This window comes from Pseudochaenichthys georgianus, chromosome 16 (genome assembly GCF_902827115.2).
Source record: "Pseudochaenichthys georgianus chromosome 16, fPseGeo1.2, whole genome shotgun sequence".
NCBI classification, from domain to species: Eukaryota; Metazoa; Chordata; class Actinopteri; order Perciformes; family Channichthyidae; genus Pseudochaenichthys; species Pseudochaenichthys georgianus.
In genome coordinates, this window is record NC_047518.2 from 10,530,303 (window position 1) to 10,554,423 (window position 24,121).

Here is a 24,121-nt window from a genome sequence, read left to right on the forward strand (position 1 = left end):
AAAGCCTTAGAAGTCTTGATTTTTTTTCAAATAAACTGCATTCCTTCACGTTTATTGCCAAAAACCTACATTTAACAAGACTATAGGAACATACAAATAACATTATAGCTGATGTCCGCACAGTATTGACTGAATAGAGCTTACACGCAGCATAGTGCAACTCTACAGAACACTGCGAACCAGGAGCCTACGCCCTGGAGGTGTACTGGGAGCACTGCACGCTTCTGGCTTTTCATAATCCATCATTTCATAATTCTGGCTTCAACTTAGCGAAGTATTGGTTCTCATAAACTCCCTACTACAATAACGTGTAATGTTCACAAGTAGAGAACTTCTATCTATTCTAATTATCAACTGTTCCTGTATCCATTCATCACTTCTTAGCAGACCAAACCCCACAAAGTCACTGCAACTGGAAATAGTTACAGCAAGGAACAGTATATGTTTTTCTGTTTGGAATAGACACAGTTATAAGATAATAATCAATGAACGTTGGACCCACTGGTCGTTTTGAAATATTGACAGAACAAAGCCAAATGTGTCCCCTTTATTCCAGCTAATCGTCTCCTGGCTTCATCTCTAGGCACATGAGAGGGGTCTCCAACCTCTCATGTTTCGCTCAGCACGAAAGTTCATTTCTCCAAATATCAAACTGTTCTTCTACCTCTGACATGTCTTCTGTCCCCCCTCATGGACCCATGTCTTCTGTCCCCCCTCATGGACCCATGTCTTCTATCTCCCCTCATGGACCCATGTCTTCTGTCTCCCCTCATGGACCCATGCCTTCTGTCTCCCCTCATGGACCCATGCCTTCTATCTCCCCTCATGGACCCATGTCTTCTATCTCCCCTCATGGACCCATGCCTTCTGTCTCCCCTCATGGACCCATGCCTTCTATCTCCCCTCATGGACCCATGCCTTCTATCTCCCCTCATGGACCCATGTCTTCTGTCCCCCCTCATGGACCCATGTCTTCTGTCTCCCCTCATGGACCCATGTCTTCTGTCTCCCCTCATGGACCCATGCCTTCTATCTCCCCTCATGGACCCATGTCTTCTGTCCCCCCTCATGGACCCATGTCTTCTATCTCCCCTCATGGACCCATGCCTTCTATCTCCCCTCATGGACCCATGCCTTCTATCTCCCCTCATGGACCCATGCCTTCTATCTCCCCTCATGGACCCATGTCTTCTGTCCCCCCTCATGGACCCGTGTCTTCTGTCTCCCCTCATGGACCCATGTCTTCTGTCTCCCCTCATGGACCCGTGTCTTCTGTCCCCCCTCATGGACCCGTGTCTTCTGTCTCCCCTCATGGACCCATGCCTTCTATCTCCCCTCATGGACCCATGTCTTCTGTCCCCCCTCATGGACCCATGTCTTCTGTCTCCCCTCATGGACCCATGTCTTCTGTCCCCCCTCATGGACCCATGTCTTCTGTCCCCCCTCATGGACCCATGTCTTCTGTCTCCCCTCATGGACCCATGTCGTCTATCTCCCCTCATGGACCCATGTCTTCTGTCTCCCCTCATGGACCACAAGGCGTTCTCTTAGCACGCTGCTAACTCTTGGCCCCGCCGCATCACCCTGCCTGACCCTGAGCTCAGAACATGCAGATCCTGCCACGCCCGCAGGCTAATTCAGGATGAGTCAATAAAGTGCTCAGAGACACATAGAGAATACACTTTAACTCACAACAACAACAACAACAACAACAACAACCCAGGGTCGTATTTCCATCCACCATCCTGCCTGCTGTTGTTGGGATGGTGACAGAGGACACACACACACACACACACACACACACACACACACACACACACACACACACACACACACACACACACACACACACACACACACACACACACACACACACACACACACACACACACACACACACACACACACACACACACACACACACACACACACACACACACACACACACACACACACACACACAGCGTAGAAACTGGGCCAGAGAATGTGTTCCTGTAGTACCTCCCGTCTGTTTCTATGTCCCTCTCTCTGAAAGAAACACAGACAGACACATACTTGCATGCTGGAATGTGTCGGTCCCATTCCAAAAGTCTCAGACTGTCTACAGAAGTCCACTAGGCGGAGGGAGCGGGGCTGACCGCACGGAATAGAAAAGCGTGTACTTCTATATTTGTGGGATCTAGTTTTAGTTTTATGTGCTGAAACAGATTACATGTTTGGAAAGTGAGGACACTTAGTCCAGTCCAAAGAGTTGATGGTTAAGATTTAGTTTGTGGGTTAAATGTCGGTTTTAGTTGTTCAAGAATATATGAATAAAGTACCTACTCCATAGCGTGAAGTTAATTAGATCTTTAATTAGATGAATAGTTCCCTCTGCTGAGGGGAAGCCCTGTCCTATCATTTCATCTTTATCATTCTATTCCCAGAATGCACTGTCCATGTGTTTGCTTGGAAGCGCGTGCATAAGACTACAGTATGCACAATCATGTAGAAAGAACTTTATTTTGAGAAAAAGTTGATGCAAATGCTCCGTAAAACGTATCAAGAGTGTTTTTTTAACACTTGTGTCATGAGAGCAATGCGAACATGAGCTGGACGAATGTGGACACGTCAACACTTTCCTCACAGTGGCCGAACAGCTTCCTGCACCGCTGCAGTTGTCAGCGTCATGTGGTGTACACTTCACCTCAGCAGGTGCTCTCATGTTAACGTGCATCACATCACACTTTGCCCTTCAACTGACCTCCGATAGCTTCACACCTCGAAGTCATCTCCCAAAGCACCAGGGCCATGGAGTAAATGTCCGTCTGTTTGAAAGACTCCATGTTCTCCAGGTTCAGTCGGGCCTCCAGCACCTCCGGAGCCATGTAGCGTGCCGTGCCCACCTGCAGAACAGATATGTTAACACACAGGTACACACACAAACACTTACCGTCATGAGGTAGAAAGATAAGAACATAAAAACAGCTGTATCAAACAAGCCCCCGGGACTTTCAATCATTAAGGCCTAAAAGTTATAAGATGTGCAAAAGTCCGACTCCATTCATTGGATTGAGCTGAGAGGGGCTGTAACGGGTACTTTTGTTCTGGAGAGTCAGGCCATGTTGGCTTCATGCGCCATTAAGCAACTTTCTTAGAAATGACAGGCCCCGCCTTCAACGCTGTATCCAGTTCCCTTTATTATACCGCCATGGCCCACACATGGAACACTGTACAGTCTGGAGGGGAGGGATGTTGCAGGCTTTGAATCATTTGCTGTTATTCTGATCTAGAAGACTGCAGGTAGAACTCCAACGTCTTGCTCAAATACAAAACAGCAAACTAAGTCAGTGGATAACACATGTTGAATGATAAAAAGCGTGTTAAAGGTGGGGTAGATACGTTTCAGAAACCGGCTCGAGATACACTTTTTATTATATTCCATGGAATGCTCTTAACATCCCGATAGCAATGAATATCTGAAGTGCTTTGACAAAAAATCCATAAAAAAATGTCATCTGTAGAAGCCGTAATGCTGTAAAAAGTACATCCAATCCGTTTAGCCGGCCCGGCTAAACGGATTGGATGGCCTGTCAGCCTGTCACCCTTCCATCGGGGCACAAACTTATCTCGTGCCCTCATTGGTCATGTGCGCGTTCCTGTGTGTTGGAGGAGGGGCTCTGTGAGGAAGTGGCAGATTTTCTCCGGTTGTGTATTTTCAAATTCTAGCGATCTCGAGCCGGTTTCTCAAACTTACCTACCCCACCTTTAAGTCATATTATAAAGGAATACAATCAGACCTGTCCACTGTTGGCGAGGTCATCCACAGTCAGACAGCTGTCCAATCGGAGAGCCAGCCCAAAGTCACTGAGGCACAGCGTCAGGTCGTTCTTCACCAGGATGTTGGAGCTCTTCAGGTCCCGATGCACTATGGGCACCTTTAGGCACACCAGCAGTATGGGCGTCAAAAGAACCAATTCAATCAAAACATGTACATATAATGACATTTCATTGTGTTCATTACACGAGACAATAGCCAATGGCCAATCAGGCTCGAGAGTGTTTGTTTAATGACGATCATTACAGCATGAACTTGCGTAGGTGCTTTTCTTTCTGTAGCTATTGGACATGACGATGGTGATTATGGTTGGTATCTCTAAGCTCTGATACGCTGTCTGTCAACAGGATATATTCACTCAGTCGTACCTTAGGCCGTCCACAGAGCAGGCGGTCACTGTGGAGGTGGGCCACCCCCTGGGACAGAGACATGCCCAGCACCTGCAGCTCCTCCCAGCTGATCACATGACGAGTCAGGTGCTCCTGGAGGGCACAGGGAACATGGGACGGTTCAAACTGATTCATGATGAAACCAGTGATGAAAAGTACTTTACTCAAGTATTGACGTTTTGGTCATTTAGGGAGTATTTCCATTAAATGCTACTTAATACTTCTACTCTACATCTTAGAGGAAACATGTTACTTTTGAAGACATTACATTTCGTTAACACTTCTAGTTACTTGTTACCTTGTACACGATCCATGCTGCATAATGAGTAGGCCTACTTTTACTTTTCATACTTTTAGTACACTTAGTTGATAATACTTCTGTACTTTTTATTATCCTGAAATGGGCCATTGTGCAGAATGAGTACTACACTTTGATGCTAATACTTTGGTACTTTTACTTTAGTAACATTTTGAAATCAGGTCTTTTACCAATAATGAAGTACTTAAAAAATAGTATTTGTACTTTTACAGATCCGAGTACTGATTCCTGAAACTTAGGAATGAAAATAAAAAAATCGGTAGGAATTGCAGTTTACCTGTGGTGGAATTTAACTTATAATTAACTTAAGTACTGTATTTAAGTACACATTTAAAATACCTGCACTTTATTTTGTATTTCTACATCTCAGAGGGATATTTCTATCTGACAGCTTTAATTATTAGTCACTTACCAATTTAGATTTTGCACACAGAACATATGGATGTGTTGGAGTACAGCAGAGTTGAAATACCTCCTCGCACTAATGTATGGTTTCCTGTCACTATCAGCCTCACCTGTAGATTTCCTCTGTGGTGGAAGGCCGTGATGATCCAGTACTGTTTCTCCACCTTCCTCTCCTCAGCTGTCAGGAAATGGAGGACATTTTCGTGTCGCAGGTCTGTGTTGGAGAAAATGTCCTTCTCGTTCTTCCAGGAGGCGTATTCCTCGTAGGGGAAGATCTTCACAGCGACTGTTTCAAACTGATCTGAGGTGCTCTGCTTCAGCTTGGCCTTGTACACCTGGGCGAAGCGACCCTTCCCCACCTGGGACAAGATCAAATGTTAGGATTTTAGAGAGAATTTCAGTTCACTTGGAAATAACAGAATAACTGAAGTACAACTAGTTCTGTACCAGAAGTTCCAGCTCTATAGGCAGCAGCTCGGTGTTGTGGTTGAGGCTGTTGGCGTGCGTGGAGCTGCTGTCCGATCCGTCGTCATCCATCATGATGGCGCAGGCGTCGCAGTCCAGCCCCGCAGCTTTGCGCTTGCGCTTCTTAATGTTGCTCTCCCACTCTCGGATCCCGCGCTGCCGATAGGCTCGGTACCAGTGGAACATTCCCACAACCACAATCCCCATCACCACCAGAGGCACCAGGCTCACCAGCAGAACCGACACCAGGGGGTCGTCTGGGGTTGGATCCAAAACTGTAAAAGACAGAAGGCAGAAGATGACCATGAAATACGTGGAGAGTATGAAGGGTCTCATAAGCTAAACCAAAAATTGGAAAGGTCAAACATTTGAGAAATCAATGAGATAATTCATCAGGACTATTGGATTAATGCATTCACTATGCACAAGATTGACAGGAGGGTCAAACCAACAGCTTTTATCTCAATCTTTATTTATATTGTTGCCATTGAGGTCTTTGAACTGCCAGTCATTTGTATTGCCAGACAATGCAAAGTTAAAGAACAACACTCGGGGTGGATTCACACCTAATAGTCCGCTCTCTGGTGCGCACCAGACCACAGTTTGTTACATCGTTTCATTTTTCAGAAGGTTCGGTTTGCGTTCACACGGGCAAAACTCAAACGGAACTTTAAACACAAGTCATGTGCACGGAAATGCTGTTCAACCATTGGTCAGACATTAAGGGGGTAAAAGCGCAAATCCCGGAAATTTCTACCGGAGCCTCCGCCATGGAGCATCGGCACTTTCTGCAGGTTATTCTCATGCTGCTGTTAATCTGGAGATCAACAGACACTAGCGGCCCGCGCATATGATTATATAATCAGACAACGTCCGTTAAAAAACGTTATAGCATAATGAGAGACGTTCTGCAGAGGAGGGGCGTCTCACCGACGACAGGTGTTCTTACTTTTATGTAGTTGACGGAGCATTTTTACTTTACACAACACTGTTCAACACTTAATTCTGCTTCACTCTTTAACTAAACAACCGCGGATGTCTTGAAAGACTCTTTCGCTAAAGATTTTGAAGATATCCGCGTTCTTGTGACACGTAAATACTACGCTTCCTATGTTTTGGTGCGGACTGCGTTCACACCAGCAATGAACCGATCCAGAGTTCGCAAGCAAGTGTTCCGAGACCACCTATTTTAGCGGACCAGAGTCCGGTTGTTTAGTTCACTTAAGAGGTCTCGGACTGCGTTCACACCGACCCAAATGAACCGCACCAAGTGGCTAAACGCACCAGGGTTCGATTCAACCGGACTATACAAGGCAGGTGTGAACGCACCCTCAAAGTCATTTTAGTTAGGACAGTTTGAAAACTGTTAATGCAGACCCAGTTCTTCAAGTAACAGCTTCCATTTGCCTTTCAAATTGAGAGAGAACTAATTAGTAGCCTAGCATTAGCCTCACTTTGGTTGGTTAGGGGTTACCACAGAATTTAGGTTTGGAATATTAGCTTTACATAACTACTTTACATAACTGAAAAGGCGTGGCTATGGCTGCAGGTAAAGCTGTTATATGTGTAGTACACATTACCTATATACTGTATAGCTGTTCAGTTTCAGTCCATTTGTGGAATCACCTTCTGATGATGCCAGTTAGTTTGAACTAGAAAAACCCTGTCCATGCGCTTGATGCCAGCCCCAATGCTATTATTGCCAGCACTAAGTATTGATAGCAGCAGCTGTTTTACTTATTTTATTTTTGAAATAAAGGCCTTATTCTGCGCTTCCTTTTTGGATAAAGTGACTTTCTGGGTCTTTTTTTGGTTTGTGTTGACTTGTTGCACACGTGCACACACACCGTAGTCCAACGGTGTGTGTTCTTACAACACAGCCAGAAAAAACTCAGGTGGTTTAAATTAAGAAAAAAGTGTAATTTTTCCACCATCCCATAAACAACTACTGTCAGATATGATGTTGCACACAGGGCCAGCAGAGTCCCACTCAGCCGCAGTGTGTGATGAGGACTTGGTTGCAGACATGCAGCCTGTCACAAGCAGCTTTTCATGCAGCAGCTCGCTGTGGCTGCTCCTTCGTATCCATTCAAACATTCAAAACTGATCAGCTGTCAGACAATGTCATGTTTTATAGATCTTACAGTTTTGTAAGTATTTTGATGATTTCTACATCTGTGACAAATATGTTCCATGTACTGTACACTGACTGCCTGAAAATGAAAACCATTTCTTGTGTTGCCAGTTGTTTCCATCACAGTGAAAATAGTATAAAGTACAAACAGGGTCTGGATTCCCTTAATGCCATGTTTGATCCAGCACTCATAAAACCTTTTTGGATACACCCTTCCTCTTCGCCTCCCAAAATTCCCCATTTCCATTTCCAGAGACTTAACTAAAAGGGAATGTGGTGATGTAGGCGCAGGTCTTTGAAGGACACACCTAATTGGGTTGCTGCATGCAGCATGCAGAATACTGCATTCTCCTCCCAACACTCATACTGTCAGTCCAACACAAGCAAGCCCACCACAGCCATTCTTCAGGCTTGTTCAATGGAAACAACATGTTCTCTTCTCCATGAAGTCACACATCACAGGCTGTCCAACTAAACAACAAGTTACATGTATTGTTACTGACTTGTACTGTGTCTCTCAGTCTGTCTCTCAGTCTGTCTCCCAGTCTGTCTCTCAGTCTGTCTCTCAGTCTGTCTCCCAGTCTGTCTCTCAGTCTGTCTCTCAATGATTAATGAAAGTAAAAAGATGATTTATACAAAAACATAATCATTTTAAGAAGATCAGTGGTGTTGACCCGTCTTATGCTCTTTCAAAGAAATATTTATAAATATATATTTTACTATATTTTTTATTTGGCATCCAGTAGCAGGTCGAGACCAATTTTACTAGGGGGGGGGGGGCTGTGCTTGGGCCAGTTATTTTAGGAGAGAAATACAGGACAAATGAGAAAGACAGTGTTCATGACTTTAAAAATGTAAGCTCAGTATGAAGTCATAGCGCGCAAACAAAATCAAGAACTCTTAAATCAGACTTTAGTTCCACCTGGAGTCAATCCACAAGCTACCCTGCAGTCTACAAAGCCATTCAGACTAGCTGCACCTTCACCAGCTTTGAGAACACTTTCATGATCAATCATTATAAAACACATCATAGATATTATTCTGAAATGGGCCAATCTGCACACGACTACTGGTACTTTAATTATATGTTGATGCTAATACTTTTGTACTCTTAATATTTTGACTGCAGGACTTTTACTTGTAACAGAGTATTCCTATTCTGTGGTAGTTCTACTTGTACTTAAGTAAAAGATCTGAGTACTTCTTCCACCTCTGCTTTTGGTGACTGTTGTTCAGCGTACAGTAGCACTCCTATAAGGTGACACTGTGTTTTCAGTTTCCATGACCTATGTGCAGTATCATGTATTGATTATATGTCGCTGCATGACTGTATTACAAGTTGTTTAGCATCTTTCACTGTGGAGTTTCCACTCGGGTGAATGTTTATTAATAACTCGTTTAACTGGTATCATATTGTGGTGGGGCATGGAGGACTCCTGCCACAGGGAGGCTGGTGACCCTGACTGAAGGGACATCACATCCACGCTTTGTCTTTACTACCCACACTGCTGCATAAACAAGACTTACATCTCTCCAGCACTCCAACACCTCTCTGTGTCTCCATCGCCATCTCAAATGTTTTGTTTCCCTCACACGGCCTTCTCGCTGGGCTGCTTGAGTCATGTCTCTAAAGCCGTGTGACTCGATGACTGGTGTCTGCAAGCCAAGATTCCACAGTTCGTGAGGAAATATACAAATAAGATTCAGATCTAGGAACATGCACAGAGACACTTTTTCCTACATCGTTCCGTATCCATCTCCTCCTCTTCCTCTTTGTCACTGTATCAAGAAGACATGTTAATACACGTTGTCTTATTTGTATCTCTTGTTCTTCTTTTCCTTCGTCGGAATATCATCAAAAATCCCCACATCGTGTCACGAGGAAGATATCGTTCATCGTGAAGGATATCAGAATAACCTATTGAATGACTTGGAGTGTGTGACTAAATGAATCCATGGCGGACATAAATCAGTTCGATCTTAATCTTATGATCATTGGCTGCCTGGAAGCGTGCCGTAAAAACAATGCATACGCACCAGGCACGTTACCATGACAGGGCAGTATTTACTATCAGTGCCTCCCTTTCAAATTAAACTAGTTCCCAAAGCACGTGTGTGACTAACACTGACTGAGAGGCGTTGTTAGTGTCCTCCTAAGCATCTGGACATCTGTCTGAATGTGTGTCACTGAGGCCCAGCTCTCTTAGGATGAGAGCACATGACTCCATTTAGATCCGAATAGAAAACAACGCAGATAAGCTGTAACAGACGAGATTAACACCTCAATTCTGTCCAGGCCTTTTAGTGAACTTATCAGGTCACACAGAATAGACACCTTCCTCCTTGAGGGAGATCACATTAGTACAAAAGTGCACCATTACCTTTTAGTGTGTTTCCAAATGCTTGGAATAGTGCATAACAGTTTGACTCTTTTCTGTGGTGTATCATTAAAAGTGAAACATGACAAATATCAATGAAACAGATGTAGTAGATAAATTAAAGGGGCCCTATGCTTTTTGGGGTTTTCCCTTTCCTGTGGTGTTATAGGTTTGTGTGCATGTAAACGGTCTGCAAAGGCTAACATCCCCTGTGTTCCCTCCAGACGGAGTTTCTCTCCCACACACTCCACTTCAGATGTATGCAAACGTATGTAAACATATTACAGTAGAGGCACAAAATACAGATATGTACCTAAAAAATAGCATAGTGTGTAGACACTACATTAAGGAGAAAGAGGGGGAACTACGAATGTATGTTTGTTTTTTTTGTTTTTTTTTTTTTCTTGTGTCTCTTTTTATATTAATTTTTTATTTATTTGTTCTGTCTTTGTATACATGTATGTATGTATGTATGTATGTATGTATGTATGTATGTATGTATGTATGTATGTATGTATGTATGTATGTATGTATGTATGTATGTATGTATGTATGTATGTATGTATGTATGTATGTATGTATGTATGTATGTATGTATGTATGTATGTATGTATGTATGTAGGTAGGTACGTGTATGTATGTGCATGTGTACATGTGGGTATACATATGAGTATATGGGTACAAGTATTACTGTTACTATTCTTTATTCCCTTATCTATACATTTTCTTTTAATATTATCTTCTATATTACTTTAACCTATACAGGTATCTATCTTATTTATTTAGTTAGTTATTTATTTTACTAGCTAGGACCGGGAGGGAGGGAAAGGGGAAAAATAAATAAAAATATTGACTGTATAAATGTAAACTCATTGTGCCTGACTCAATAAAAAAGAAGTAAAAAAAGAAAAATAGCATAATATGTCTTCTTTAGACGTGCATGAAGGATGGTGAATTCTATTGAGGTTCGGCTCCTCATCTCTTTATTCATAAAGGTTTACTGGAGAGTGTACTCCACCAGCTGTTTGTCTCGATGCTCTCCCCTCCTAAGATTCCAAGAAACTATGTACATTAATTCTCATATACTGGAATTTAATTGCAACCTCTGTTGAATTTAAATTGATACCGGGCTGTTGTGTGATGCAACAGTGTATTTCAGATCAGAATCATTATCATAATGAGAATCTAAATACAATACTTTATACATCTGGTTTGGTAAGGTCATCCATTTTAGATTAAAATAAATAAAAGAGAAATTGCTTTGATGCTTTGATTAACATCAGCTCTGCTTTCATCTTCTTGTAAATTGGCTTCCTGTAACACAATCCGGTGTGTGACACATTCGTCTCCTAACTCCGAATTCATTCTCACATCTCAAGTTGCTAATTGATTGATAACAATTGACTGGCTCACGTGGGAGGAAGTCTTGGCTCAGATGATCTTTTAGCTACACCAGAATCCCAAACATATTGCCTCTTGCTCCCAGAGGTTTATGGTTGTCAAACCGTTGGGTTCGGACAATGATTAACCTCCAAGGCCTCCACTGGGCAGCCCGTTTAAAACCAACAATCCCTGTTAGTGTTTCTCCTGTGGGATCACAATGTCCCCCTCCGCACCATGAGAGTTGTAGCACAAACACACTCATTTAGACGCATCGGATTCCACAAGTGTGGCTCTCACGCAATAAACCCAGAGCGCAAACACTACTGCATGCACACCATGAGAATGTGATGCTGGGGGCGAACAATGTGAGGCATGTGAAGAGGAATAAGACATGGCAGCGGTCCATTAACAAACAAGGACTTCCTGCATGCGTCCTCAATGGGAGGAAGGAACAGCAACCCAAACCCTCAGGGCTGTGTGTGTGTGTGTGTGTGTGTGTGTGTGTGTGTGTGTGTGTGTGTGTGTGTGTGTGTGTGTGTGTGTGTGTGTGTGTGTGTGTGTGTGTGTGTGTGTGTGTGTGTGTGTGTGTGTGTGTGTGTGTGTGTGTGTGTGTGTGTGTTTCAGGGATGAAGATTGACAGACATAAATATTATTACTTAATTTGCCACCATTTTATTTTGAAGAGTTCAGGTTTGGTGTTCACATCCTTATGTTTTGCTTGAATTGCAGCAAAAGCTAATACAATAACATAACTGCAACACATACATTTTATGACATCTGGTCAAAAAGAAGATAATTTGGTGGCTGCATTTGTTACTACAAGACTCACAATATAATCCAACCCAGTCTCACGACATTTAATCTATTGATTTGTGTTCACCATCACGATTTCCCCCTTTTTTTTTTTCGTGTCACACGGAATGATTTTGAAAGCAATGTGTTGGTAGTATGTTTCGTCGCTTGCAGCACGTCTTTTTGTCCGGTCGGGTCTTGGAAGACTGGAACCCCACTGCATGGCTAGATATGCCAATACTGGCCAGCCTCTGCTTCAGGATATGATGGTCGACGGTATCGAGTCTACCTCACTCGTGTTCACTAGAGGCAGGGACGTGCACAGACATTTGGAGGGGCTATTGCTCTAAACTGGAAAAAGCCCCCCCCCCCCGAAAAAAAATATAAGACCAAAACGATTGTTACATTAACTAATTTGAACAGTAATTCACATCATCATCTCATAACAAAATAAGCTAAGGCAACTACTTGCATTCGGTGACTTGATTTTTAAAATGAAAACCAGGGACATGTTTTGTTTTGCGGTCCATATCTCATTAAAATATCTAATGTTAGAAACTACTAAAGAATAAATTTTGATTTGATTTTGATATACTTTATAATCCCCGTGGGGAAATTTTTTCTCTGCATTTGACCCATCCTAGTGTTAGGAGCAGTGTGCTGCCATTTTGAACGGTGCCCGGGGAGCAGTTTAGGGAACGGTGCCTTGCTCAGGGACACCTCGGTAGCACTTGGTCTTGCCAGGACTTGAACAGGTGACCTTCCAGTTGCCAAGCCAAGTCCATATGGACTTCGCCACCACCGCGGTGGTCCGCGAGTATATTGGTAACATTTCACATTTGAAATAAATAAATACATTTAAGTTTTCCGCACTCTCGCGGGAATATCTCCGCAATGGAGCGCGCCAAAGTTTCACTTTCAATTGCATGATATATCCCAGCGCAACACCTTCATCCCACTTGCTGCCACTTGTTTGTAGCCTACCATTTTCAGGCGATTTGTAATCTGTTCTAGAAAAACGATGCAATTTTGGATATTTGTGGAGTTAGGTGGTCCGCGAGTGTTTTTTTATTGGTTAAGTGGTCCTTGGTGTGATAAAGTTTGAGAAACACTGCCCTATGGTGATCACACCAAACGCCTGCCCTGGCTCCTGCCCATTAGAGTATAGGGGACAAACCAGGGGACTTTACTTCCTCTTGACACCGTCGGTTACTTACAAAAAAAACACCTAAATATACTTGTTATTGTGCTTCTGTATTTCTGTGTCTTTTACTCTGCTCCGTGAACTCCCTCACCCTCGCTCTCTTTTCTTGATCGCCCTCTCACGGAGAACACTTCACTGTCCCGCTTTATTGTAGGATTTCTGCCATGTCTACACTTTAGCTTGACCATCTCTGTTATTAAGTTATGGAATAATAAATAAGTAATTACCTTACCGTTACTACGCTCATAAAGAATGATAAGAATAATGCATATTGAACTGGTTTAATTAATTAGTGAGTTTAAAAAGGTAATTAAGAGCTATGTTATCAGTAGCCTATGTCTGCACAGCAGTAACAACGGTAAAACTACATTAAAACAGAATTGTCCCCATTGTTTCTTTAATAGTTACTAACATTAGATATTTTAATGAGATATGGACCGCAACAAAAAATGTGCCTGAATAATGAATTTAGCAGTTGGACATAAAAGTCAACTGAGTGTCACTTGCAATGACAGTGTTGTGTTTTTATTTTATGAGTTTATGTGAGAATTTTCAAAAGGCCCTTTTTCCAGTTTAGAGCAATAGCCCCTCCAAATGTCTGTGCACGTCCCTGTATACACACACCCACACAGACACACACACGCACGCACGCACGCACGCACACACCAAATGGTGTGATACAGCCCATTTTTCTGCTCTGCTCTGCAGCAGCCAAACACAGATCGGAACACCCCCGCTGCACGTTGTTTACTTGTGATGCAAACACTACTTTTCCACTTCCTGTTTGTGATGACACAAACGTGCAGTCACCAGTCATTCCTCAACACAGTAGCAACCACAACAGGACCTCAGAAACTAACACCAGCATCTGAAATGCATGAGCAGCTCCACGCGCAAAATAAACAGTTTCCTCATCAGTGGGTGAGGACTACGTCAGAGAGGCAGGAAGGGGATGGAGTAAGAAGATGACGGTTGAAAGAGTGAAATAAGGTACTCACCTGGTTACTCATTTACACCTGAAGTATGAGGAAAGGGTGGAGATGTGTCGCTCTGCTGTTGTTGGCAGTACAGGTGTTTGAACAAATACACCGCTGATTTTATAGTTAGTCTTTATTAGGTTAGTTGAAAGTGTCTGTAGTTAAAATAATGTGTCTGATTTCTCCCGCTGAAGTCAGTCACAATAAAACCTTCATTGCAGCTGTAAAACATATCACATACATACTTTTAGGATACGTCTGCCATATTCTCAGAGATTTTTACTCTCAACAAATCCCCTAATTGTGTGTGTGTGTCTCTCAGGGAGACTCACTGTTGGTAGTCATTATTTTAATACCACGATCACACACTTGTACTTTATTCTAATTCAGTGTAATTTAAAGATGTTACTTAAGAAATATTGCATGTTTTTAGTCCTGGATTATTACACAGCTTTGTTGAATATTCAACTCTGGTCAACTTGGACATTCCAGAGGTCTACTTGTTTCCGCTAACAGACTGTTGCTAAGTAGAACAGACTGTTGCTAATCAAGGTCATATCAATCCGCAGAAAGCAGTCCAGTCATTTTATCGTCAGCTGTGGACAACAAACGTAATTTTTCTCCATCAGAAAACACCAGGGAATCATGTTTGGATATTCATTTTCATTCTAAACTGTCCACAGTAAAAACAAATAAAAGAGTGCAATGACATAGAGAATTGTATGTGAGTGCATCACTAAGAATTATTCCTTGAAATAAATATAATGATTCTCATTTCATCTAGACTACTGCAACAGAATCTTCCATGGTACACCATCCAGACTCCTCAATAACCTCCAGTATATTCAGAACTCTGCCGCCCGTCTCCTCACCCACACCTGCTCCCTTGACCACATCAGCCCTGTCCTGCAGGACCTCCACTAGCTCCCCGTCCCCCAACACATTCATTTCAAGATCCTTCTCCTTACCTCCAAAGCCCTCAAACACCAGGCCCCTCCTACCTCACAGACCCGCTCCAACACCAGGCCCCTCCTACCTCACAGACCTGCTCCAACACCAGGCCCCTCCTACCTCACAGACCTGCTCCAACACCAGGCCCCTCCTACCTCACAGACCTGCTCCAACACCAGGCCCCTCCTACCTCACAGACCCACTCCAACACCAGGCCCCTCCTACCTCACAGACCTGCTCCAACACCAGGCCCCTCCTACCTCACAGACCCACTCCAACACCAGGCCCCTCCTACCTCACAGACCTGCTCCAACACCAGGCCCCTCCTACCTCACAGACCTGCTCCAACACCAGGCCCCTCCTACCTCACAGACCTGCTCCAACACCAGGCCCCTCCTACCTCACAGACCTGCTCCAACACCAGGCCCCTCCTACCTCACAGACCTGCTCCAACACCAGGCCCCTCCTACCTCACAGACCCGCTCCAACACCAGGCCCCTCCTACCTCACAGACCCGCTCCAACACCAGGCCCCTCCTACCTCACAGACCTGCTCCAACACCAGGCCCCTTCTACCTCACAGACCCGCTCCAACACCAGGCCCCTCCTACCTCACAGACCCGCTCCAACACCAGGCCCCTCCTACCTCACAGACCCGCTCCAACACCAGGCCCCTCCTACCTCACAGACCTGCTCCAACACCAGGCCCCTTCTACCTCACAGACCTGCTCCAACACCACACTCCTTCCTGCTGCATCCGCTCCGCAGAAGCCAACCTCCTGTCATTACCTCATTGGACGAAGCACCGTACCCGACGGGTGACCCGCAAAAAAGGTGATTCGCGGGTGGTATTTTTTCAAACGCTTTTTTCCGGGTTCGGTTCTGGGTAAAACAAAGATGATGCGGGTCGGGTCGCGGGTATTGCATAATAAATATATAATAATAATAATAATAATTTAGTTTAATGTTTAAATCCTCAGACTTCTCCCCTGCGCGACCGCGCATAATCATAACCTCTGCAGCGCATCAATCTGCTGCTGAGAGCGCCACATTCGAAATGGTTGAGGTGAAGCTCTCTATGGAGAATACAACATTTTCAATAACACTTCCTTAAGAGCGAAATCCAACATCTGGGAGGCTTTTGGTTCCTAGATGGAGAAAAGAACCAACATCCCACGCTTTTTGAGACAAATATGCAACTGCATGTGTTAATAATTGCACGTTTTCACTGCTCATATATAGGCTAGGGGTGCCCACACTTTTTTGGCTGGTGAGCTACTTTTGAAATGACCAGCTCACTGAGGTCTAGGTCTGGGGCGGGTGGCGCAGTGGTCTGTGCATCCGATCATCAGATCAAGGGGGAGTGCTGGGGAACTCCAGTTCGAAACCCGCTCCCGCCGCCACTGCGTCAGGCCGTTTTGTCCTTGGGCAAGACACTTCACCCGGATTTTCTCCTGTGGTTATTGTCCACAGTACATGTATAATACCAATGTATACTTGTAAAAGCGCCTCGATGACCTCGAGGCGTGAAGATGGATGCTGTGGCGCAGTGCGCTGTGCAATGATCATCAGATCAAGGGGTGAAACCCGCCGCTGCTGCGTCTGTAAAGCCGGTGGGTCCTTGGGCAAGACACTACACCTGAACTTGCTCCTGTGGGTATTGTCCACAGTATCTGACCATTGCATGTATGATGTGCAATGTGTGTATATGTAAAGCGCTTTGAGTCATTGATAATGCGCTATAATAAATGTAAGTAATTATTATTATTACCAACCAAAAATAAAATCCCAAATTGCAAGGGTTGCTGAATAACACGTTTTATTTATACATGGGATAACTACAATAGGGCTGCGACAAACGACTCATTTGATAATCGATTAATCTATCGATTAATGAAACGATTAATCGACTATTCGGACTATTACTGTATGCCTTGCACAATTTCTCAAACGCTCTTATTTAGCCGTCAACTTTTAGATTTAGCTTGAGGTTGTTTTAGGCATGTGGAAACTAACAATGAAGACAATAAAGATGAATACCTGATTAAAAAATACATATATTATTAAATTAACTTAACAAATTGTTTATAAAATTGACATTGCTTTTTATTTAAATTAAATAAATAATATTTCACATCAAAAGAAACAACAATGTTTTAACAAATCGTATTAAATAATGTGATGACAGAACTGTAAACAGAATAGCTGAAACTTTAACAAAATAAATAACTCAGTTACCTCTAATCATTAACCCATGCTTGTATAATGTAGTTAACTCTGTGTGTTGCTGCTAGCATACATAATACCTGATGTGGAAACGTTACTCGTGGATGGGGGGGCTACAGAGCTGCTAGAAAGACAGTGGAACCCGGTGCATTCCTCCGTCTGGATGAGGAGCACTTTTGATAAATGTTTAGACAAATTGCTCGTGTTACCGCCCTCACATGCTAAACACTATTGGCAACGAGCATTGTCCACTTCAAGACGGGTAACATTTAACCACACCTTGGAGCGCTTCTCTCCGCCATCCCCACCGTGTGTTGCTGCATGGAGCAGCTGCGTGTGTGTAAACTGCCCCGCCCCCCTCGCACACAGACGGGGGGAGAGAGATCTAGTCGGGATCGGAAAGATAAAAAATACACCGACCAGAGACGCATTTGTTTGTCTTTTTGCATATTAGAAACGAGTTGGCGACACTAAGACTGCGAGATAATGTTTGTGTAGCAATAATACATGACCTTTCTCTTTCTCAACTCGCTACTCAGAGGGAAGTCGCTGTCATATGCCTTGTGACCACTCCGATAATGCCTCTCCACGTTACCTTTCTTTGGCAGAGCGACGCTTGCTTTACACATAAGGCAAATAACCTTTGAATGTGACATCACAACAAAATATTCTTCCTCCCATTCTGGGTGGAAGTGGTATGTCTTTAGCTTCTTGCTCGGTCCCGCACCATACTTGCCAACCTTGAGACCTCAGAAATCGGGTGGATTTCAATACCACCGCGGGAGGGGGGGGGGGCTGTATTGGATTAACATTAACTACCATGCTTATTGTAGTTGTAAGTGCACGCATATGTGTGGGCTGGACCTGTACCAGGAAAGGAGTGAGCAGAGGGTCGAGTTGTCGATTCTTGTTCTGTTTTCTGTGACTATCTGCCTCACCCTCTCAGACTTTCAGTTACGTGCGCTACTAAAGAGACGTGTTACCATGGAAACCAAACAATGGTGTAGCTGTATTAAAGTCCGAGTGGAAACAGTCCTGAGTAAATCTGATTTTGTCAGAAATTGGGAGAACTGCGGGAGAAATATGACCCCGGGAGGAAACCGGGAGAGGGCAATGAAATCGGGAGTCTCCCGCGAAAATCGGGAGGGTTGGCAAGTACGTCCCGCACTCATTTTGTTGTTTGTCTCTTGTTTGTCTCTTTAATTTAATTTGAGTTTTCCCGGCACTTGACTGATTTTGTATCGCTTTGCATTCAGGGTTAAAAGACTGGAAAGCGATAGGTCGATTTTTCTGTCAATCAAGTAAACTCCTGAATTAAGTGGCAGGGAGGCCAAGGGAGGAGGGATCAAAACCTGTTTTGTCTATTTTAACGGAGCTGGATTTTTTTTTTTTATGAATGACTCGCGATCTCCCAGCATTGCCCCTCGACCGCGGTCGACGTACTGGGCACCTCTGGGCTAGGCTATGCGGGTTCGGGTCGGGTTGCGGATCTTGTGCCGACGGGGCGGGTCGGGTCGGGTTGCGGAACTAATTGGCAATATGTGCGGGTAGCGGGGCGGGTTCGGTATTGCACGTCGCGGGTGCGGGGCGGGAGCGGGTCTTGAAAATCAGACCCGTGCAGGACTCTGCTGTGACTGCCCCAAACTCCCAATGTGCAAATCAAAAATCAAAACTCACCTTTTCAGAACTGCTTTTAATTTGTAAATAATGTTATGTTTTATATATTGTAAGAGTGTTGTTTTAATTATGATTTTGTACTCTTTAAAGTTTATTTGAGTTTCCAGAAAACGCATTATTATTTTTATTTGTGGTGATTTTACTTGCAAAGCATTCATTCACCGAGTGTAGCTGACGAACTCCCCAACTCTCTACCAGACAGCGGTGAAGAGGAACATTGCAAAATCAAGTACAACAAAAGCAACAATAATAAATGACTCGAAAAGAAGATCAGGGGTAAAAAAGTAAATACAAGGCATTTGTTTCATGCACTCACTGGGAGAGAATAACATGTTGTCGTTGCACTCCTCCTCGTCAGTGCAGGAGCAGAAGTGAGCCATTCCACTCGTTGTGTTCTTCTCCTTCATCACACAGGTGGAGCTGTTGTAGTCTTCCAGCATAACACCATAGAGCGGCTTGGACGGGTCATGACACAGGGTTTCAATGGAGAAGCCTGTCTCATTCTTCCTCCTAACAGACAGACAGAGCACGGATGTAATGGTTAAAACTATATATATCATATATAGTGAATCACATCTAAGAGTTAAAGGCAGTTTTCTGCTCTCAGGTACCTACCAGATCGAGACACAGACCTCGTTGCTGTCGTCACAGATGGATGTGATGGAGCAGTTGGACATGCAGGTGCCAGTGCCACTGCAGGTGGACAGCTCCAGATCACAGAACATACAGAGCTGACTCATAGGGTATAAAGGGGGCATACCTGCAGAACACACACATACACACATCAGGATTCAGGCAAGTTCTGTTATCAGCAATGTAATGGCAGTTCTTGCTCTGGCTAGAGGTAGACATATGTTGACAGGTTGATGAATATATATAGCAAGGGAGACTATTTGTGTGACTGATCTGTAACATGACATCAAAAGTCCATGTGTGTCACAGAACGAAAGGTATGAAACAACATCAGGTAAAAAGGAAGTAGCGATTTTTATTTCTTACATTGCCATGAAACTTGCTGAGCCCATTCATGCTAATTAAAGCTTGGGATCCAAGTTATACACAAAGTCGCCAATTGGATGGAAGTTGTGTGCATCATGTTAAACAAATCAGAGAACATTCTTGTAAACTAATTCTCAAGGGAAAGATTTGACCTATAGGCAAGGCAAGGCAAGGCAATTTTATTTATAGCACTTTTCAGCACGTGGCGATTCAAAGTGCTTTACAGATTAAAAGCAAAAGACATTTAAGAACAATAGTAGGTCTATGTTTAATAGACCTAGTATGTATGATATTCTAAACGATATACTGTAAAGCACACAGTGGGTTGGAACAACAGTAAAGCATTAGCTACCCGGATGTAACTAGGTCTGGAGCAACACATGTCAACACAGACAGCGGAGCCACAAACCATCATCGAGCTGCACTGTGACTGTATCAACAACCTTACATGTGCTGTAGGCCTAAAGGAAAACATTTAGCCATACAAAACTAAGCAACAACCACACCAAACCACCAACAGTGAAAGCCACAGCTGATGGGCAGACTGTGCCAAGCTACAGCACTTTTTCACATCAAAACTACTTTAGATGCATAATCCAAAATAATCTTCAAAAAAGTCTTCCAAAAGACTGCAAAAGTTTTCTCTGAAAAAACATCAATCAATGTTTTATTTATGCATTTATCATTTACATGGTCTTTTGTAAATGCTTTAGATTTTTCGGAACGTAGGGATAAATGAACAAATCTGTCAACTGGGAAGTCTACAAATATGAAAGGTTTGAAATGACCTCAGGGTAATTAGACATAATTCTAAAATAGGCTCAGACTTAGAAATGGAAATGACCTTTCCTCTCATTTTTGGAACTTCTCCTCATGGCAACTAAGCCATTGATCTTTTGTTCCCATTATCCTAAACAACCACTTCCTGTCTCTGCACTCAGAAATGCGGTACATTCCGCCTGAAGATTCAATGTACAGTATTTACTGTAGTATGTGACCTATGATGTCATTGCAATACAACCAGAACTCTATGTTCGCTATGCTTCGACACAGCTCCGGTGTTCACAGCCGGCAGAGCGCAGCAACGGCCTGCTGGAAGCCCGCCACCGCAGACCAGCGCCGCATCTGATGACTCTCTAAAAATGGGACTCTTTCATTTTAACATTAAATACGCAAGCGCTTCCCTAAAAGACTTCATATAACCAGAGCGAGCAGCAGTTAGCCACGAGCTAACGGGATTCCGCAAGCTAACACATCTACTGGTGTCCTCTGCTTTGTACACGGTAGCATTTTCATTCACAGCTACGTAAGTTATGTGTTGTTTGGTTTGCAAAAAGTGCAAGTAATTATAAATATAAAAAATAATAGGATAAGATTAAAAAAGTATGTAAAATGAAATATATAGGCCTATAGCCTATGCATGTCGGGAATCAACATGGTCTGCTGTGTGCAGGGTATCACCTGCTGATAGTATCTTGGCAGGACTTGTTGGTGAGTTAGCAATCACTAACTGGCACCATTATCATTCATTAAGCGAAGGGGAGACGGTCACGGAACCGCACAAACATTATTTTCGGTACAGTTTACAAGAATTCCTAAATAAATGTTGACACCCAAAGTAGCTTAAATATACATAAATATAGCTTAAACCATCCTTATAATAGCTATCCCTTTGACACATTTACATTATCTCTTTATTGCCCTGGCTGCTTGAGAGGTATTGCATGTGGTACAATGGGTCACATGCTGACTGGCAATGTCATCATTCTCTTTAGCATGGCTTGCGCTGCCTCTGTGATCACCCTCTGGTCTGAGACCTGTTCAGAACTGCCTGTTAACTCAAAGCCCCCATGAGAAACCCAGGAAGTCCTCTTAGCCTCTCAGTCTTATAGATATATGCCTTTTAATGCCTGCCTGGAAATGAAGCTTTTACCATGTGGCCGGTGTGTTCAAAGGACTTACAGGATGAAATGGAAGCCCTGTGTGTAGTATCCAGGTGCAAAAGGGGGGTTTCAATTCAGCTGGGAGGTCTGAGTTTAAGCCACCATGACGCCAAACGTCTGCCCTTGTTCAGCTCCACTGAGCAGTACACTGAATTCCTTCCAGCACTGTGCAATGTCTATCAGCTTCTACTACAGCTCTGGTTGAAATAAACAGCTGACACTGGTTCCACTACCTTGAAGAAGAAGAAGAAGAAGACGACGTACTTTATTCATCCCTTACAAGGAAATGTCTTTCCCCACTCTGTTGTGTTTTACACACACAGGTGAGGATATACATGCACAAATACAGAGGATATATACATGCACACACAACCACATGCAGATAGTAGAGGTGGCAGAGCAGAGACGCTGCCAGGTGCCTTGCTCATGGGCACCTCGGCAGTGGCCTTGAAGGTGAACTGGCACCTCTCCAGCTATCAGCTCACTCAATTATTATTTTTGTCCGATCAGGACGTGAACCGGCGACCCTTTGGTTCCAAGACCAAGTCCCTACAGACTGAGCCACTGCTGCCTCAAACTTTAGCTTGATTCAATGATTTTTTGTATTCTTACTGAAAGAAGTGGAAGGCGTTCATGGGCTTTACGGTACGTCCACACAGCAGCTTTAGACGAAACTTCCACCGCTTCTAACGCTTCTCTGCCCATTGACTTTGAATGGGGATGACGTCACTTTGCCTCGCTTTTCGCCGAACTGCATTGTGGGGGAGCGAAGCGAAGATTTCCAGGATTCAAAAGTTGAGGAGGAACCAGGCATGGAGGGAGGTGGCAGAGACAGTGGGTGAAACTGGTAGGTTTTCGCCTGTTTGGGGAGTTTATATATATATATATATATATATTGCTCGCATAAAATCTCCGGGGTTTTTTGCTTTGTATGTCGGGGGCGGGAGATTCATGTGATTGGTTGTTGCCCCTGCGAAACGTAACCATGGTATTCCATTGCCAACCATGGTAATACCATGGTTGACCACAAAATACCATGATGGTCACAGTACCATGGTCAACCAACCATGGTCTACCATGGTCACAATGTCAACTCCGGAAACCATGGTCCACCATGGTCAACCATGGTCAGCCTGCCATGGTCACAGTACCATGGGGAAGAAACCATGGTCTACCATGGTCAACCATGGTCAGCCTACCATGGTCACAATGTCATCTCCAGAAACCATGGTCAACCATTTCAATATTTGAACCATGGTCTCAAGAAACCATGGTCGACACAAACCATGGTCGACAATCATTCTAATGAGGCTCATGCAGGCACCGCCACCTGATGAATGTATATAAAATAGTCTATACATTTTCACCTACTGTTTAATGAGCATTTAATGAGTGTGTGTGTAACTATAGAGTGACAGTGTACTGTAGATGAAATTAAGTGCAATTAACATGATCTATACAAATATTTTAAAATGAAATGCTTGAAACTATTGAAAAGCTTGTATTAATTTATATTATTTCCAGTCTGGTGGACCATGGTTTATGTCCATGGTAGATCATGGTTTATGTCCATGGTAGACCATGGTAGACCATGGTTTATGTCCATGGTAGACCATGGTTTATGACCATGGTAGACCATGGTAGTCCATGGTTTATGTCCATGGTAGACCATGGTTTATTGTGACCATGGTAGACCATGGTGCCATATCCCAACCATGGTCTACCATGGTCAACCATGGTTATACCATGGTTAAATGAACCATGTTCTACCATGGTCTACCATGGTTCATTTCGCAGGGGCGGTCGCATTGCTCGCAAAAAATCCCCAAGCTGTCAGACCAGCTCCAAGATTTTCAAGATTTTTGAAAAGCTGCTGTGTGGACGTACCGTTACTGTCGATTAAGCAATGAGTGATCTACAGCAGCACTAGTTACTACAACTTGAACCCTCTTTGAATAAGTTAGCACATTGAATTTTACCAGCACATTGCCTCACTGTAAGTTTTCTTAACATCACATGGAAGTTGTGTCTTTCTTATCCATTTCTTTTCAAAAGTAAATGAA

General features: G+C 43.6%; 1 protein-coding gene across 1 annotated transcript in view; it reads right to left on the reverse strand.

The window, feature by feature from the left end:
* LOC117461426 (TGF-beta receptor type-2-like) overlaps nt 1-24,121 on the reverse strand; it is a 41,952-nt gene that overhangs the window by 9,951 nt on the left and 7,880 nt on the right. Inside the window, exons 2-8 of the mRNA XM_034103287.2 lie at nt 19,732-19,876; nt 19,433-19,626; nt 5,378-5,670; nt 5,041-5,289; nt 4,186-4,299; nt 3,780-3,917; nt 2,744-2,885 (exon numbers count right to left, since the gene is read on the reverse strand). Coding sequence (XP_033959178.1) covers nt 2,744-2,885; nt 3,780-3,917; nt 4,186-4,299; nt 5,041-5,289; nt 5,378-5,670; nt 19,433-19,626; nt 19,732-19,876 — 1,275 coding nt within the window. The remainder of the gene's footprint in view (nt 1-2,743; nt 2,886-3,779; nt 3,918-4,185; nt 4,300-5,040; nt 5,290-5,377; nt 5,671-19,432; nt 19,627-19,731; nt 19,877-24,121) is intronic.